The sequence below is a fragment of the Marmota marmota genome, unplaced genomic scaffold, assembly GCF_001458135.2.
Source record: "Marmota marmota marmota unplaced genomic scaffold, marMar, whole genome shotgun sequence".
NCBI lineage: Eukaryota > Metazoa > Chordata > Mammalia > Rodentia > Sciuridae > Marmota > Marmota marmota.
The window spans coordinates 34,066,443-34,084,634 of NW_026000082.1; the positions used below are offsets into that span (position 1 = coordinate 34,066,443).

The following is an 18,192-nucleotide window of genomic DNA, read 5'->3' on the forward strand; positions in this document are numbered from 1 at the left end:
TGCCAGTACCATGCTGGTTTTTTTTTTTCACTGTTGCTTAAGGTCTGATATAGTAATGCCACCTGCTTTACTCTTCCTGCTAAGGATTGCTTTAGCTATTCTGGGTCTCTTATTTTTCCAGATGACTTTAATGCCTGCTTTTTCTATTTCTATGAGGAATGCCATTGGGATTTTGATTGAAATTGCATTAAATCTGTATAGTGCTTTTGGTAGTATGGTCATTTTGATAATATTAATTCTGCCCGTCCAAGAGCAAGGTAGATCTTTCCATCATCTAAGGTCTTCTTGATTTCTTTCTTTAGGGTTCTGTAGTTTTCATTGTATAGATCTTTCACCTCTTTCTTTAAGTTGATTCCCAAGTATTTTATGAGTGTTGATTTTATATCCTGCTACTTTGCTGAATTCATTTATCTAGTTCTAGAAGTTTTCTGGTGGAACTTTTTGGGTCTTCTAGGTATAGAAGCAGATAATGCTAATTTAAGTTCTGGAAATGACATATTTTAAACATGGTATGAATTTCATTACTAGAAAACAGTGTACACATGTGGGAAGAGTACATATTAGAGACAGACACAGCTACGTGATCTTGGTCAACAATGCTACTATTAACATGTTTAGTGAGTATTTACTGTGTGCCAGATACTGTGCTAAATGCTTTGTAAAGATATCTCACTTGATCTTTAAAACAGTATTGTTAGGTAAATAACTATTAGTTTTATGTGTCAAGAAATAAACTTAACTGGGTGTGGTTGTGCACGTCTGTAATCCCAGTACCACTGGAGGCTGAGGCAGGAGGATCACTAACTGAGGCCAACTTCAGCAAGTTAGCAAGACCCTCTCAAAATTTTTAAAAAGGAGAGGAATGTACTCCGTGATAGAACATCCTGGAACTTCAATCCCTGGTATCAGAAGGGCAAACAAACTGAAGCTTAAAGAGGTTACAATAACTTGTTGATAGCTAAAGCTAGTTGGTGGCAAGCTGGGATCCTAACATAGGCTCTTGCTTTTGGGGAATTCACCCTTATTTACTGACTGCATTAATCTTCCTTCTGAGGCTCTTGATCAGTCTTTCTCCTAATCTAAAAATCAAGCCATTGTCTGCCTCTAGGAGTTAAGGAATTGGATATGGTTTGTAAAGGGTCTGGCGTACAGGCAGAAGTTAAGAAAAGATAAAAGATACTCATGTAGAAATCCAGCCAGGTGTGGTGGTGCATGCCTGTAATCCCAGCAACTCCAGAGGCTTAGGCAGGAGGATCACAAGTTCAAGGCCAGTCTCAGCAACTTAGTGTGGCCCTAAGCAATTTAGACCCTGTCTCAAAAAATAAAATGTGCTCCTGGGTTCAATCCATAGCACTAAAAAAAAAAAAAAAAAAAAAATCCAGATGTTACTTTTATTACATGTTTTTAGAAGAAACAATATTAATAGTCACTTATAGCTTTAACAATGTCAGCACCACCTATTGAAACCTGTTAGTCTTCCACAGCTTTGGGTCTCCACAAAGTTTTTTCATGTGTGTTTTGCTGGGAATTGGATCCAGGGCTTCATGCATGCTAGGCAGTGCTCTACCAACTGAGCTATATTCCCAGCCCCTCCCTTAGATTCTTTTTGAATTGGCTCCCCTAGTTCTTGAGAACCAAGGCCCTAAGATTTTGTTCTTGAAGCCAGATCCACACACATTCATACAAATCCCATTTAGCAAGTGCTGATCATGTGCCAGGTGCTATCAAGATGAGGATGACACAGTCCTAGCCTCTGAGGGGCGAGAAACCTGGGAGGGGTGGCAAACATGAAGGGCCCTCAATGCAGTGTGGTCAAAGAAGTCCCCTTTACTCAGTGAAGGTTGGTGGCCTTTCTGACTTCTCTGCATCCAGACACAAGACTGAGTAGAGCCCAGCTAGCTCCTCTGGATACCAAAGCTCAGGCTGAGGGATCCACGAGCAAGGAGCTGGTGCTGTGTCTGCTGTTGAGTTCCATTCTCTGCCTGAATGATTTCTCTGAGACCTTGTGCCAGATGCTGGAGGCTTTCAAGGGTTGGCTGGTGTCCTTATTCCCCAAGATGCAGCAGTTAGGAGGCTCAGCTTCTCCAGCACCTACAGGGTTTTCCGAAAGTGCTCAACTATTTCTTCATAATCATGTTCATCGGTATCTGCAAAAGCATTCCAAGTCAGTGAGAATCTTTGGCATTAGGCAAGTTCCTTCCCCTCTACAGTTTCCTCACTTGAATAGGGAAGAAATTGGCCTGGGTGTTCTGGGTCCTTGGTAGCCAAGAAACCACAATTTGTTCTTTGAACACCTCAGCTACTTGGTTTGTCCTGTGTGCCATGGGGAGGGTAGTGTGTTGGGGATTGAACTAGTTTCTTTGCCAGGGTTCTTCAGCGCAATGGGAGAGAGACAAGGGACCTTCCTGGCTCAGCCCTCAAATTGGGACCACGGAGGTGAGAACAGTGCATTTTCCTGATGTACTGAGCAGCAGAGAAACAGGGTAGGAAGGGGAGAAGCAAGGACAAGGTGGGCAGGCATATAAGGGACTCACCTGGATTCTCTGTTTGGGACTCAGTGGGCCTGATGCCCTTTCGGGTGGTAACCTTGCTGTACATATCTGATTTGTCCTTGAAAAACTCTGGCAAGGTCTTCGCCTTTAGTTTGGGCAGCAGAGAGATCTTGGGATGCTTTGGTTTTGAGACTTTAGAAGACTTTGGGAGAAAAAACAGAAATTAACAAGGTTGCAAGGAATGGCAATAGAGTCCATGAAGTATAATTTACCAACAATGGTCACTTCTCTCTACTTGCTTTACAAGTTAAGACTTCCCAGGAAGCTTGTTTTTGGTACAAGCACATAAAATACTTGGTGGGGTAGGAAATATAGGGTTGGGGACTAGAGGCAGGGTATCCCTGGGATTCTCCACATAGGGAGCCAGTGAATGGCCTTTAAATCTGTGGTTGGAGGGTGGGGAGAGACAAAGTGGAGAGACCATGAGAAGATAATCACAAAGCTTCAGAACAAAGCTGCTGGTCTGAGGGCTCCAAGAGGACTTTCACTGAACTACCATGGGCCATATATGTGTGCACACTGAATCCTCAAGTAACCCTCTGAATAGGGTCTGTTTCAGTTTTCAATTTACAAATGAAGGAAGAGTTGTGCCTTGTCAGCTATCCCCACAGGGCAGAGGTCCTAAGTGGGGCCAAGGATTGGACCCAGCACCACATCGGTGACCTATGAAGCCAGTGGCCTTTTCACCACATCCCAGTCTCCTGATCAGAAAGGGAGAGCCTGGTGTCTAGAGAGGAGCAGGTGCTGTTTAAGGACCATAGCAGTGATTCCTTGTGGAGTCAAGGCTGGGACTGAGGGCTCTCCGTCCTTTGTACAGTATTCTTTCCAGCACAGTCATATGCCTGTTTCAGGGACCCCAGTCTAGCCTGTCAAAAAATGACTATCTCACCCCTGCCCACAGATGTGAGGACAAGACCACTCAGTACTAATCTTCATAATTTTCACTGCTATATAGCTACCAACATGGTACTAAGTACAGTCCCAAGATCCAAAACAGCATGCTTGTTAGTTTGCAAAGCATTTGTTTTATAGCTCTCTGCTCATTTTCTAGGCAGAGCAGTAGTAGTTAGGTGCACAGGCTGTACAGTCACACCTGTTTTTAAACTTAGCCCTGCCACTCTGAGCTCATGTTGAACTTGCCTTTCTGTGCCTATTTTCTCAATGAGAAAAAAGAATATTGGATTCTGCTGGGCATGGTGGCACATGCCTATAGTCCCAACTACTCTGGAAGTAGAAGCAGGAGAATTGCAAATTCAAGGCCAATCTGGGCATCCTGGTGAGACCTTGCCTCAAAATTAAGAAAAAAATCTGGGGATGGAGGTCTGGTAGAGTCTTACCTAGCATGTATGAGGCCGTAAGTTCTATCCCCAGGGTAAATGGTTTACCCTGGAACAGCTCCCTCCTGTATTTAGTGTAAGAATGTTCAGAAGTGAAATAGATTAATAGGAACTATAACCTAATCAGTGGATTAATCCTTTGATAGATTAATTATTTTTTATTTTTTAAAAATTTTTTTAGTAGTTGATGGGCTTTTATTTTATTCATTTATTTGTATGCAATGCTGAGGTTCAAACCCAGTACCTTACACATGTAGGCAAGCACTCTCCCACTGAGCCACAACCCCACCCCTGGATTAATAATTTAAATGGATTACTGGGTGCTAACTGTAGGCAAGTGGTGTGTGCTTGGAGGAAGTAAGGCACTGGGGCATAGCCTTATGGGTTAAATTTTGTCCTGGGCTCCTTGATTTCTCTGCTTCCTGGTCACCATGAACTGAGTAGCTCTCCATCAACCTCTCCTGCCATGATGTTCTGCCTCACCTTGAACCCAGAGCAGTAGGAGTTACCAGCTATGGACTTAACCTCTCTGAAACCATATGTCCAAAATAAACTTTTCCCCATCTTAGGTTGTCAGGTATTTTGGTCATAGTGATTAAAAACTTAACACCCAGCACCACAGGGGAAAAAAAAAATAAAAGAATTGGTTCCTACCTCAGGTGTACTGAGAGTAGGTGAGCTAGTGCTACAGAAGACTGCCATGGAGTAGGCGCTCCCCTGGAAGGCAGCTAACAGCAGCAGTGCTGGTGAGGCCACCTCAGGGTAGACCTGAGATGGCCTCACCAGCACATGTGGAGGAGTGGCTTGTGCTGGTGGTGGAATGTAAACCTGGTAATGTAATGTCTGGAATGTAAGCCTGGTCTTGTGCCTATGCTTGGGTCTTTTGTCACACCCAATTCCCTGTGGTTCAGTTCAGTGGAGCTCACTGGCCCTGCAGCTGGTGGAGTTCCTGCCCCGCCCCACCGCCAGCTCTCTAGCCACAGAGCCTGGAGCATAACTGAAACACCAGGGGACTCTGAGCCTCACTTCACCCCATGGATGAACGATGCTGGCCAAAGGCCGGGTATGTGGGTATGTGCACATTGCCACTAGGAGTCCTGGCCCGCTGTGTGAGGCTTCAGGAGTCCTCGGTGGGTGGAGTGGGGATTGCAGAATGGGTTGTGGGAAATGGCTCAGGAAGGCCAGACTAGAGTTAACTCAGAGGACACTGATGCCATGTGGAGTACATGGAGTCAAGGCCTAGCAATAACCAGAGAAGGATTGGGGAGGCTTCTGACAGCTGTCCAGGAAGGCTCAATGAGGCTGCTGGAACAGTGTAACTGAACAATGCTGAGGCTCAAAGTCCAGAGTGACAGCAGGTGGCAGAGAAAGGAAAAGAACCATAAACTTGGAATCAGCATGGTTATGCTCAAGTTTAGGCCTCCCACTTACTAATTGGACTTTGGGTGAGTCTCAGGGCCTCAGTTGTCAATCATATGGATAATCACACCACCCCTAGGATGGCGAGGACTGAAGGTGAGTAGTGGGGCAAACTACAAGTTAGAGAAACCTGGCAAAGAAGTGACGGAAGAGCCCCTGAGGAGCCTGAGAAGCGACCCCTCCCTGCTGTAAATCAGTACCTCGGTGCTTTCCTCCTTGCTGCTTGCTTTCTGCTCGTTGAGGTTCTGGCTTTTCGGGGGCCTGGGCGGGGGTTCCTGGTTCTCACAGAGTGGTAGCTTCCGAAGGTTGTAGTAGAAGGCCTCTGACAGCTCCTCCACCGTAGCCACCGGCACTGGCCCAGCCGGCGGCTCTGGCTGCCTTTCGGTCTCTACCACAGTCAGGTCCAGCCAGCGGGGAGGGATCTCGAAGTATGTCCCTGGCTTGGAGTCCAGGCCCACCACCAAGAACGGCTCTGTGATCTTCTCCTCTAGCCGCAAGCCAGGGAAGGAGACCAGGGGATCAGCAGGGTTGCTGGAGTCCTTAGCCACCACCTTGACCTCACAGGGCAAGGAGAACTGGGCAGTCAGATCTGCCAGGCTGTAGCGCCGGCTGTCGTTCCTCTCCTCCACAAAGCCACCAGGCATGTAGAGGGGCAGCAGAAGCCGTTCTTGGTCTTCCACCTCTTCATAGTCTTCATTTTCCTCCCCAGACTGGTCATTCAGCCGCTGACAAACCAAGACATCTATGTCCTGGCCTTGGGCCCCATAGACTTGGCCAGACCCTAACACCTCCAGCCGGTCACCCACAGCCAGAGAAGAGAACTCGGGATATTCCTCCTTTTCCCCCTCACAGTCTTTTGTGACCACCACCCGGAGGGGCTGGCCTGGCCGGAGAGCACCCAGGAGGTCATAGGCTGTGGGGAACTCCCTTGGCCGGAGCCGCAGCTTGCCCTGGTAGGCCCCAGAGAGCATAAAGTGTCTGGGCACCTTCCGGCCCTTGCTTGAGGCCAGGACCCGCCACGGTGGTGAGGCCAGGCCATAGATGCAGAGCTTCTGGCCTTTGCGCAGAGAGCCCACCCACGGGCTGAGGAAGATAGGGGGTGCCTCTGGAACTTCCAGGATCTCTGTGGAGAGGGGGAAGGGGCCCCCCTGGGCCAGGGCCTCACTCAGCAGCAGTGGTTTGATGAAGTGGACATTCTGGGAGGAGGCGGTGACGTCCTGAACATCAACCTCCAGCGTGGAGGGGATCTTGACGATGGTCTTGCGCACTGTGGGGGGAGGTCAGCTCAGGGGTGCACCACACAGACCCGGTGATGGACCCCACCCCAGCAAAGAGCATTGTCAGTACTAGGGCCTCCTTCCTATTTGTGGCTTTTCTTTCCTACCAGCATTTTCCTCTTGTACTAGATTCTTTGCCCTCTCCTTTCCTTAAGCCTCTTTTTTTTTTTTTAACAAAATCACTATTTTTAAACATTAATAGAATAGTTTAATGTACCCAATATCCAGCTTCAACTTTTAACTCATGGCCCATATGCTTCTGTCTGTATCGCTAGCTACTCCCCCCCACTAGGTTCTGACTCAGAATAATCACGTCATGCCATCCATGGGTGCCTATTTCAGTGTTTTCTCTAAAAAGGGGGATAATTACAATTTTTAAAATGCCATCACTGGGCTGAGGTTGTGGCTTAGTGGTTGAGTGTTTGCCTAGCATGTATGAGGCACTGGGTTCGATTCTCAGCACCACATAAAAATAAATAAATGTTTCTATCTACAACTAAAGAAAAATAATTTTTAAAAAATGCCGTCACTGCTTCTAAATAATTGTTTGATAATTCCTTAATATCCTAATAGCCAATCAGTTCAACCACTTTTTTCTCTTTTTTAAAAAATTATATTTATTTATATGCATGCTGAGATCGAACCCAGTGCCTCACAAATGCTAGGGAAGCACTAGACTACTGAGCCACAACCCCAGCCCAGTCCAACCTCTTCTTAAATTTTAATTTTAAATACAATTTCATAAAACTTCCTGTCCCAATCCTTTCTGAATTTAAACAGAAAGATAAAAACTATTGAAGAAAAAACACTTTGGGCAACTTATTTCTTCACCAAGCACTGATTTGCATCCTGATGGATAAACTCAAGAAGTGGCTCTAAAAGACTATGAAGCAAACTGGCCCATCACTGTATGGTTTGATCACAACACATGAAAGATAGGGCAGAGAATACTCTCCCCATTTTACAAGTGAGGACACTGAGGCTTAGAGGGTAGTGACTTGGGACTTTTGCTCCACACCAGAGGAACTGATAATTGGTTGAAGCTGGGAGATGTTCATATGGGGCATTTGTTATACTGTTCTTTTTCTTCAGAATAGTAACCTGAGTTGCCCTGTTATTCGGGGAAGCCTGCCAAGCCTCAGCCACCACTCAAGTCCCTGGATCCCCAGACTATGGTCTCTTACTACCATTTCCCAGAGTGGTTTCAGGGCATCCTGGGAAACAACTTCAGTTCCTCGACAGGAAGTGTTCAAAAGGAGTCTAAAACACCTTATACCAGAGAGCAAGAAAATCTGTTCAACCCCATACGGTCTGTCAAAAAGATTCAGGAGCCTGAAGCGGTGGCATGCACCTGTAATCCCAGCGACTCAGGAGGCTGAGGCAAGAGGATTACAAGTTTGCGGCCAGCCTTGGCAATTTAGTAAGAGCCTGTCTCAAAATAAAAAAATAAAAAGAGCTGGGGATGTGGCTCAGTGGTAGAATCTCTGAGTTCAATTTCCAGTACCAAAAAAAAAGAAAAGATATCTGGGGTCTGTCTTGAAATAATCAGGTGGAGTAGGAATGGGCAGAAATGAAACAAGGAGGATTATGAGTGGTCACTGTGATGCTGGCTGGCAGGTCATGGGGCTCCTTTTACTTCCCCCCTGCTTTAATATGTTTGAATTTTTCCACTGTAAAAAAATTTAGGGCTTGGAGTGCAGCTCAGTGTTAGAATGCTTGCCTAGCATGTGCGAGACCCTGGGTTCTATCATTAGCACCACCTTTAAAAAAAAATTTTTTTTTTAGTTGTAGTTGGACATAATACCTTTATTTTATTTATTTATTTTTATGTGGTGCTGAGGATCGAACCCAGCACTGCACATGTATTAGGCGTGTGCTGTACCGATGAGCCACAACCCCAGCCCGTCACCACCTTTTAAAAAGATTAAAGAATCACACTTGGCACTATGGTTTGCAGTCAGCCTGAACTGCTCTGCAGGTAAATGCCAGAGAGCTGAGCTGCAAATAATCTGTGCTCCAGGAAAGAGGCCCAGGCCCCCATTCTACCTCAGCTCAGCCTTAGCCTCTCACTAACCAGCTTTGGCCAGGTTCTGCCTGTTTCCTCAACCCTGATTTGCATGCTGCCACCAGCCTGAGAAATACACCAAGAAACAAGGAGAAACAGCTGGGGGTTCACTGATCGTACCCTCTGGTCATTCAACAGAGGGGACCTTCAGGAGCAATCCTGCTCTCCCCAAGTCAGGAAATGTTCCTCCCAAACAACTGGTCAGCTTTTCGCTTGGCAACAACTGCAGTTCCTGGAGAGGAAGTATCTCTTTGTACCAGCTGCTAGCAAGCTCAGAACCCAACTTCTGCCAGTTCTACAAAGCACTCATGTTTATCCCATTTTCTTACTTCCTTTTACACCAAATTCCCCACTTGGGCACTTTTATTTGATATATTGTATATACTGGGCAAGCCACCTGGTACCCCTAAGAGTAGGGGAGACATCACCCCATGGAGGGATGATGTCTTCCATCAGACCAGCTCCCCAGGGCCCTCTATCCCCCCACATCCACCCCCCACCACCCCCGCCCAGGCTACTCACTGTGCATGATGGCTTGGACCTCATACTGGGGCCTTAGGATCAGGGAGTTCCAGGGAAGGCTTGGACAGGTAAACATGCCATCCTTATAGGCTGGGTCCTGCAGAACCTGGAGCAGGGTTTGGGGGGTGCCAGGCTTCCATCTCCAGAAGGGCCCCTTCTGGGACAGGGGCAGGTGCAGGACAACCTGCTGGGCTCCTGACACCAAGACACAGCGTGCACAGTGGGTCCCATGATGCATTTCCACAGCCTCAAGCATGAGGGGCTGGTTCTCAGTCACCACCCTGTTCTTTGTGACAATGCTGTGGGTTGACGTGAAGTAAATGGGCAACTGTATGGAGCTCTGAGTTGAATCACAGACAAGCTCCTCTAGGGTTCTGAAGCTGTGGGGGCTGGTGAGAGGACTGAAGTGACCTGTGGGATTCAGAGGGAGGGAAAGTCAGGATGGGTACAGATCTTATTGGATCCAGGTCCTGGTCTGGCCCTGCAGACAACCCAGCCAGAATACCCTGAGGGTGGACCTACATCTGGACATCCAGGCTGCAGAATTGAGGGACAGAAGGCACAATGACAGTGTGAATGGATAGTAAGGGTCAGAAGTGGTGACAGAAGGGGACTGTCACCAGAGGCAGAGAACAGAACAGTGTCCCCTTCCCCAGAAGACACAGACGACTTCCAGTTTTCCCCTTCAAGACCTCCCTGCCTCTTACTGTGCCAACTTGTCATTTCTACCTGATGCCACACCGCAGCTCCAACCCCACACATCCAAAACCTGTTGTCCCCCCACTCCACACCAGGGGTAGTGCCATTCTCCCTCTCTCCAAAACTCCAGGAATTACTGGCTAAAGTGTTTTCAGGTCACCACCCTACCCCTTGTCCTGTCTGCTAGCGCTTTCTGACTGCTCCTCCGCTGCACCCCCAGCCAACAACCATTCATCTGCCATAGTGGCCTAAATACCCATCTCCAAAAGCGATGTTTCCTGCACCAAACCCACAACTCAAATCTAACCAAGGAAACATCACAAAGCCTGGACTGAGGGACATTCTACAAAAGTACTGGTCTAGGGGCCAGCGGTGGGGCGTGTACTTAGCATTTGCAAGGTCCTGGGTTTGATCCCCAGCACCAAAAAGAAAAAAAAAAAAAAAGTGCTGATCTGGAGTCTTTGAAATGTCCACATCAAAACAAAGGAAGTCTGAGGAGATATGCTAACCTGAAGGAGACTAAAAAAATAGGACAGGCTGGGCACAGGCCTGTAATCCCAGATACTTGGGAAGCGGAGACAGGAGAATGGCAAGTTGTAGGCCAACCTGGGCAGTGTAGTGAGGCACTGCCTCAGAATAAAAAATAAAAGAAGCTCGTACAGTTCAATTCCCAGTTCCAGAAACAACAAACAAAATGTCACTTGTGTATTTAAAAACCTCACTGACCGCTCAGCACCTTCAAAACAGAGACCAAGTCCAGTGTAGTGGCCCACCCCTGTAACCCCAGAAACCCAGGAGGCAAGAGGATCCCAAATTCAAGGCCAGCCTCTGCAATTCAGTGAGGCTATAAGTGACTTATTAAGACTGTTTCAAAATAAAAAATAAAACGACCTGAAAGTGTAGCTCAGTGATAAAGTGCCCCTGGGTTAAATCCCTGGTACTGAAAAAAGAAAGAAAGAAAGAATAAGAGACCAGGAGATGGGGTGTGGCTCGGCAGTAGAGAGCTCACCTAACACGTGTGAGGCCCTGGGTTTGATCCTCAGCACCACATAAAAATAAATAAAGAATAAGAGACCAAACTGTGCTGAGCCCACCTCACAGCCTCAGGTGGTCTGGCTCCTGCTCACCTCTCTCAACTTCCCCTCACCTGGAATCCACACCCTTTCACATCAGCCTAGAGCAAGTCCTCAGAGTGTGCTTGCGGTGTGCCAGCCCTGTTCCACGTCACACACCCAGCTCCTTTAATCCTCACATCAAGCCTAATGCCCTCACTACAGAGGAGGAAGCTATGGCCTAGTGAGACCACAGGAACTTGTGGTGGTCAAGAGATAATAGCAGATCTGGGATTCCCATCCAGGCTGCTGTTCAAGGTCTGGGCCATGGTCCACCATGGTACAGGTCTCGTGTGATCACTGGGTGCCTTGGGGTTTTTTAAACACCACATATACATGTGCATTTCAAGCTGGGATCCTTCTTCTAGCTTGAGAGCCACTGCTTCCAGCAAGCCTTACGGAGCACTGGCAGGGCAGGTTTCTGCACCCAGAGTCCTCTCTAAAGTATGTGCCTATTCAGCTGTTGTCCACCCCTCACTGCCACCCTGGAAGCACCTAGTTCATCCTGAGTTCCACACTCCTGCCCCTGCTAAGGCCTGTCACATATGGGTGTTGGCAGATGTTTGATGAGTGAATATGTGAGTGAGCACAGAGACTGGCACCTGGCAAAGGCTTGGAACAGAAGCAGACGCGATCAGAGTGTCAGACTGCTCTGAAGTCATTCATCCTTGGCCTTGAGGCTGGATAGTGGTGGATGTGAGAACCTTGTGTGTAAAGCCAGAGGGGTAGGAGTAGGTACTAGGATCAGCAAACACACCCACAAGTGACCCACTGGCATGCCTGGAGGGTGCCAGGGGAGGCAAAAGTGTCCTTACCTTGAAAGTTGGGAGGGAGCTCCAAGGTCTGACCTGTCCCTGGATCCTCACAGATCACCTTCTGGAGGCAAACCTGGATGACCTTGATCAGGTCCCCTGTGGAGAGGCAGCACTCATTCCCATCGATCTCATAGATGGAGCCTGTGGAGACAAGGACTCAGTTTCCTCAGTTGGCAAGGGCCAAGCCCTGGGTGGCCTGTGCCCTGTTCCCCACGGACTCTGCTCTGCTGTACCTTTGCATAAATTGCTGCCTAGAATGCCCTTCCCTGGCCACCCCTCCTCTGCCAGCTGGCTCAGCCATCCTCAGGACAACCCTGTCATTGCTTTCTCTTAGCGTTAGTGCTGCCTTCTCTGGCCTTTTTCACATGGCCGTGCCTCCTAGCATGAGCTCTCAGGTAGGACTGGTCCATCTCAGCATCACTGCAGCCAGCATGGCCTGGCTCTGACTCTATGTTAAAAACATGAGTAAAAAATCCAGTGACCCTCAACTCCCTGACTGTACAGACTCAGAGAGAGTCAGTGGTTCCTGCAGGTCACACAGGTAGCCGCCAGACTCTCCTAACACCTTGTTTTCTGCTTCAAATGCTTTTTTTTTTTTTTTTTTTTTCCTTGTATCAGGGATTTAACCCAGGGGTGCTGTGCCACTGAGCCACATCCCTATCCCCTTTTTTTTTTTTTTTTTTTGAGACTGAGTCTTGCTTAGAGCCTTGCTAAGTTGATGAGACTGACCTCAAACTTGCAATCCTCCTGCCTCAGCCTCCTGAGTTGCTGGGATTACAAGCATGCACCACCACTCCAGGACAGATGAGTTGCTTTTATTTTTTAATTAATTAATTAATTAATTAGTTTTGGTACTGGGGATTGAATCCAGGAGCACATAACCACTGAGCCACATCCCCAGCCTTTTTTAAAAATATTTTATTTAGAGATAGGGTATCATGAATTGCTTAGGACAGCTTTGAATTCATGATCCTTGATCCTCCTGCCTCAGCCTCCTGAATCTCTAGGACTAAAGAAATGCACTACCACGCTTATCCTGATGAGAGGCTTTTAAAGGAAGCACAGTAGACAGTGGAGGCCACTTAAGGCCCATTGGCCAAGGTTCTGGGTGCCACCTACAAGCTTGGCAGCTCTGCTTTCCTGTTTTAAATTGCTAAAGCCATGCAGAGAACTTAGAAGATGCACAGTAGAGATCTCTCACCGCATAGAATGCACAGGGCTCCCCATCCAACTGATGGCAGACAGAAAACTGCAGGTGGAAGGCCTTGGGGCCACCTGACCCCACCCTATTCCCAGGGAACCCCCAGGAGAATCCCTCACACTGGCCCAGAGAACTTTACTCATTTTTTTAGGTTCATTTTAAAATTTGTTCTTCTTAGATATACATAACAGTAGAGTGTATTTTGATATATTATACATACATGGAGTATAACTATTCTAATTAGGATCCCACTCTTGTGATTGTACATGATGTGGAGTTTCACTAGTAGTGTATTCACATATGAACATAGGAAAGCTATGTCGATTCATTCTACAGTGTTTTCTATTCCCATCCCCCCTCCATATTTCTCCTTCCCTCCATTCCCCTTTGTCTAATCCACTGAACTTCTATTCTTCCCTCTACTCCCTTATTGTGTGTTAGCATCCACATATCAGAGAGAACATTTGGCCTCTGTTTTTTTTTTTTTTTTTTTTGGTATTGGCTTATTTCACTTAGCATGGAAATCTCCATTTCCATTCATTTACCAGCAAATGCCATAATTTCAGTCTTCTTTGAGTAATATTCCGTTATGTATATATACCACACTTTCTTTATCCAATCATCTGTTGAAGGGCACCTAGGTTGATTCCATAGCTTAGTTATTGTGAATTGAGCTACTAAAAACATTGATGTGGCTGTGTCACTGTAATATGCTGATTTTAAGTCCTTTGGGTATATATCAAGGAGTGGGATAACTGGGTCAAACAGTAGTTCCATTCCAAGTTTTCTAAGGAATCTCCATACTGCTTTCCAGAGTGGTTGCACTAACTTGTAGTCCCACCAGCCAACAATAATTGTAATCCTCGCCAACAATTGTTGTTATTTGTATTCTTTTTTTTTTTTTCTTTTTTCTGTACAAGTGCTGGGAATTGAACCCAGGGAGGGCCTTGTGCACGCTAAACAAGCACTCTACCAACTAAGCTATATCCCCAGTCCCTACTTGTATTCTTAATAATTGCCTTTCTGACTGGAGTAAGATGGAATTTCAGTGTAGTTTTAATTTGCATTTCTCTAATTGCCAGAGATGTTGAACATTTTTTCATATATTTGTTGTCCATCTGTATTTCTTCTTCTGAGAAGTCCCTGTTCAGTTCCTTTGCCCATTTATTGATTGGGTTAAAAACAAAGAAAAAATTTTGATATATTTTAAAGGGGGCAGGGGATTATATCTCAGTTGGTAGAGTGCTTGCCTAGCATACACAAGACCCTAGGTTCGATCCCCAGCACCACCAAAAAAGAAAAATTTGATATTGATTGGGTTATTCATTTTTTTGGTGTTAAGTTTTTTGAGTTCTTTTTATCTGTCTGAGGTGCAGGTGGCAAAGATTGTTTCCCTTTTTATAGGCTCTCTCTTCACATACTTGTTTCCTTTGCAGTTAAGAAGCTTTTTAGTTTGATACCATCCCATTTATTGATTCTTGATTTTACTTCTTGTGCTTTAGAAGTCTTATTGAGGAATTCGGTTCCTAAGCTGACATGATGGAGAATTGGGCCTACATTTTCTTCTAATAGGTGTAGTCTCTGGTCTAATGCCTAGGTCCTTGATCCACTTTGAGTTGAGTTTTGTGCAGGATGGGATTTCAATCTACTACATATGGATTCCCAGTTTTCCCAGCATCATTTGTTGAAGAGGCTATCTTTTCTCCAATGTATGCTTATGGCACCTTTGTCTAGATAACTGTATTTATATGGGTTTCTGACTTCTATTCTGTTTCCACTGGTCTTTGGGTCCGTTTTGGTGCCAATACCATGCTGTTTTTGTTACTACAGTTCTATAGTATAATTTAAGTTCTGGTATCACGATGCCTCCTGCTTCACTTTTCTTGCTAAGGATTGCTTTGGCTCTTCTGGGCCTCTTATTTTTCCAAATGAATTTCATGACTGCTTTTTCTATTTTTATAAAGAATATCACTGGAATTTTAAAAGGAATGGCATTAAGTCTTATAGCCCTTTTGGTAGTAAGGCCATTTTGACAATATTAATTCTGCCTATCCAAGAACATGGGAGATCTTTCCATCTTCTAAGGTCTTCTTCAATGAGAGCTTTATTCTTACCCCAGGAAAATGCCCACGGGCTCACCACATTCCGTCTACAACGTGAGGATGTGGACCGCCCCCAGCCGGTGAGAGCAGCAGCTGCAGAGCTACATATACCTGACCCTCTGTTAAGTGCTACACATGCATCATTGCATTTTAAACCTAGGCGTGCCCTGGAGAAAGGAGCAGTTTCTCATTCTTAAATAATGACTTAGACTGAAGAGGTTGAGTGCACTCATCAGATGATCTGGTAACAGAAGGCTGAACTGGGATCAAGCCCAAGGTAGCTGCCTCCAAAACCAGTGCTCCTAACTACATAGTCAACTAATCCAGAGTCCCCTGCCCTGTGTCTGCCCCTATCAGAATAGCCAACTGACCCTCCTCCACACTCATCCCATCTGCACACTCACACCCTGTCAAGCTCTTCTCTAATCACGTCACTCTGACTTCCGCCATTTCCCACCACCCTAAGTCAGGCAGAATGAGGAAACTCAGATATTGTGACATGGGCAGGCAAGAGAGCTGGGAGGTAAGAGGAGCTTGGTTCCAGGCTGGGGAGAAAAACAAACAGATCCCAGGTGCCTGTCTGCAGGAAGCCCCCAGAGGTGAAGTCAGAACTTGAACTCAAATCCTTCAGATTCCCAAATGGATTTGGAGAGACCCAGCATGAGGTGGTGCCCCTCGAGCCTCAGGCCAGCCTTGGGTGGTCCTCTGTGTGTCTCAGTTTTAGCCTAGGATCCCATTTGGGTCCTCAGAACACTGCAGGAAATGGCGGTGGCCCAGAAAGTGCTCCTCCAGAGAGGGAGCAGGATGGCGCAGGGCACTTCTGCAGAAGAACTGCGCACAAGTCAGGAGCCTGCACCCCACCCCCAGCACTCTCAGCTCCCTTCCTCCTCCACCTCCCCTTCTTCCACTTTGGCCCAAAGTTTCTCCCTCCCCACAGAGCAGCCTAGCTTTCCATCCACTGCCTGTCAATCCCTCTAGTTCTTTCAGGCAATAAATTATCACTGTGCCTCTGCAGGTGGGCTGTGGGCAGAGAGCAACGTGCAGGTGAGCCAAGGAGCAAAGAGCGGGGAGGTCTTCCCGGAGTAAGAGCCGTTTAAGTTGAAAACTGAAGACCGGTCAGATCAGGTACTGCCCACCATCTAGCGAAGGGCCAAGACGAGACGAAGCAGAGGGAAGACAGAGTAGGGAGGAGTGTATGGCAGAGATGGGAGGACCGACCTGTCACTTAAGCATTGGGGGCTGAGATGTAGCTCAGTAAAGAAGCACTTGCCTGTTGGGTTCAAGCCCTAATCCCCAGCACTACAAATGGTCAAACAACAGCAACGCTCCAGAGCGCCCTGATGCCGCTCCCTGGGCACAGTCCCGGCTTCTCCAAAAGCACAGTATATGGGGCTGAGATCGTAGCTCAGTGGTAGAGCGCTTGCCTCGCACAAGTGAGGCCCTGGGTTCGAGCCTCAGCACCACATAAAAATAAACAAATAAAAATAAAGACATTGTGTCCATCTACAACTAAAAATAAAAATTAAAAAAAAAAACCGCACAGTATGCAAACCGTGGTTCCACCAGGTCTTGGCTCGCTTCCACCCACCTCCCGTGCCGAACTCACTGACTTCCCAGCACCACCTGCAAGACAGGTCAGCGGTCCCCGATTCCACGAAAGCAAAAGCTGAGGTGCAGAGGGGTTGATTGTGGCCCCAAACCACCAACCCTGGGCTGTGGAGACGTCAGCATTGGAACCCCGGCTGAAGCTTCCCTAGGTTACAACGCCCTCGCCGCACACCTGGGGAGAGCCCGGCCACTCACCCTCCAAATAGACTCCGGAGTAGACCCGCAGCACGCGCGGGAGGGAGGCGGTGTCCACGGAGCGCACGAAGTCCTGCAGCGGCACCGGCTCCATGGTCCCCGCGGCTCTTGGCGCGCAGACCAAATGGCCCCAGCCCGCCAACCCGGGAGAACCGGGCGGTGCCTCCCCGGGACACCCACGGCCCCGCCCACTCGAAGCCCCGCCCCCACCGAGGCTGGCACGGTAGGAGCCGGGTCTCGAGAGGACGGACCTGGCGCCCTTGGTGTAGTCACTTCCTTCTCCTGGTCTCTCAGAGAATCTCTCAGAGATTTCAGTCTCTCTGAAATAGGACCAGGCTCCAATGACGCACGTCTGAAATCTCAGCTCCTCGGGAGGCTGAACAGGAGGATCGCAAATTCGAGGCCGGCCTGGGCAATTTAGCAAAATCCTGTCTTAAGAAAACAAAGAAGTAAATAATTAAATACATATGTACATATATATTCACATTTTTATATTTGTATAAATACATACTTATATGTTTATATATTTATATATTTTATATGTATTACATGCCAGGGGCGCTTAACCACTGAGCCACATCCTCAGTCCTTTTTATTTTTTATTTTGAGTCAGGGTCTCCTTAAGTTGCTGAGGCTGGTCTTGAACCTGGGATCCTCCTGGCGCAGTCTCCCAAACTGCTGGGATTACAGGCATGTGCCATCGTGCCCGGTTGGTGGTAGCTCAGTGGTAGAGCTCTCCTGGGTTTAATCCCAGTACCAAAATAAATGAATAAATGAAATCAAATTCTGTCATAAGGTCTCACGATTTAGAGCATCTAAATCAGGACTTGACACTGGAAGGTGACTAAAAGCTGTCCCCTCCTCTCCAGTGTGACAGTGATGTACCCCCTCTAGATGGGGCAATGGTGAAGACTAAGATGGAGAAGCCCCAGACATCCACCTCCAGGGTGCCAGCGATCCAATGAGACATCATAGCCTATCTTGTGTAGCTCTGGGTCTCCAAGGAGAGACAGTCCTGCCAGTTAGGTCTGAGGAAGAAGGTATAGTGTCAGTTCTCCTTGACCCCCCTCCAGGACACTCAGTGGTCCTCTATTTGGACATCATTAGTGACAGGGAACTCATTCCCTTTTCAGGATGCCCATATTCTTTGGACAATTCTAGTTAAAAATTCTTCCTTGGACTAAAGAGAAATCTGATTGGGAGAGAGACCACCTACTTCTGATTCCAGAGACAGCCTAAAGCTTTGCCATTTCTGCATCCCTCTGGACTCAGACCAACACAGGTTCAA

At 47.2% G+C, this 18,192-nt stretch overlaps 1 protein-coding gene across 1 annotated transcript; it reads right to left on the bottom strand.

Moving 5' to 3' along the window:
- Nucleotides 1-1,377: 1,377 nt before the first annotated feature.
- On the bottom strand, nucleotides 1,378-17,062 carry Themis2 (thymocyte selection associated family member 2). Its single transcript, XM_015485420.2, has 6 exons — nucleotides 16,905-17,062; nucleotides 11,799-11,939; nucleotides 9,173-9,583; nucleotides 5,509-6,575; nucleotides 2,535-2,694; nucleotides 1,378-2,147 (listed from the first exon to the last, which is right to left on the bottom strand). The coding sequence occupies exons 1-6, from the start codon at nucleotides 16,996-16,998 to the stop codon at nucleotides 2,092-2,094; spliced, it is 1,929 nt and encodes a 642-aa protein (XP_015340906.1). The 5' UTR covers nucleotides 16,999-17,062; the 3' UTR covers nucleotides 1,378-2,091.
- Between the last annotated feature and the right edge of the window lie 1,130 nt (nucleotides 17,063-18,192).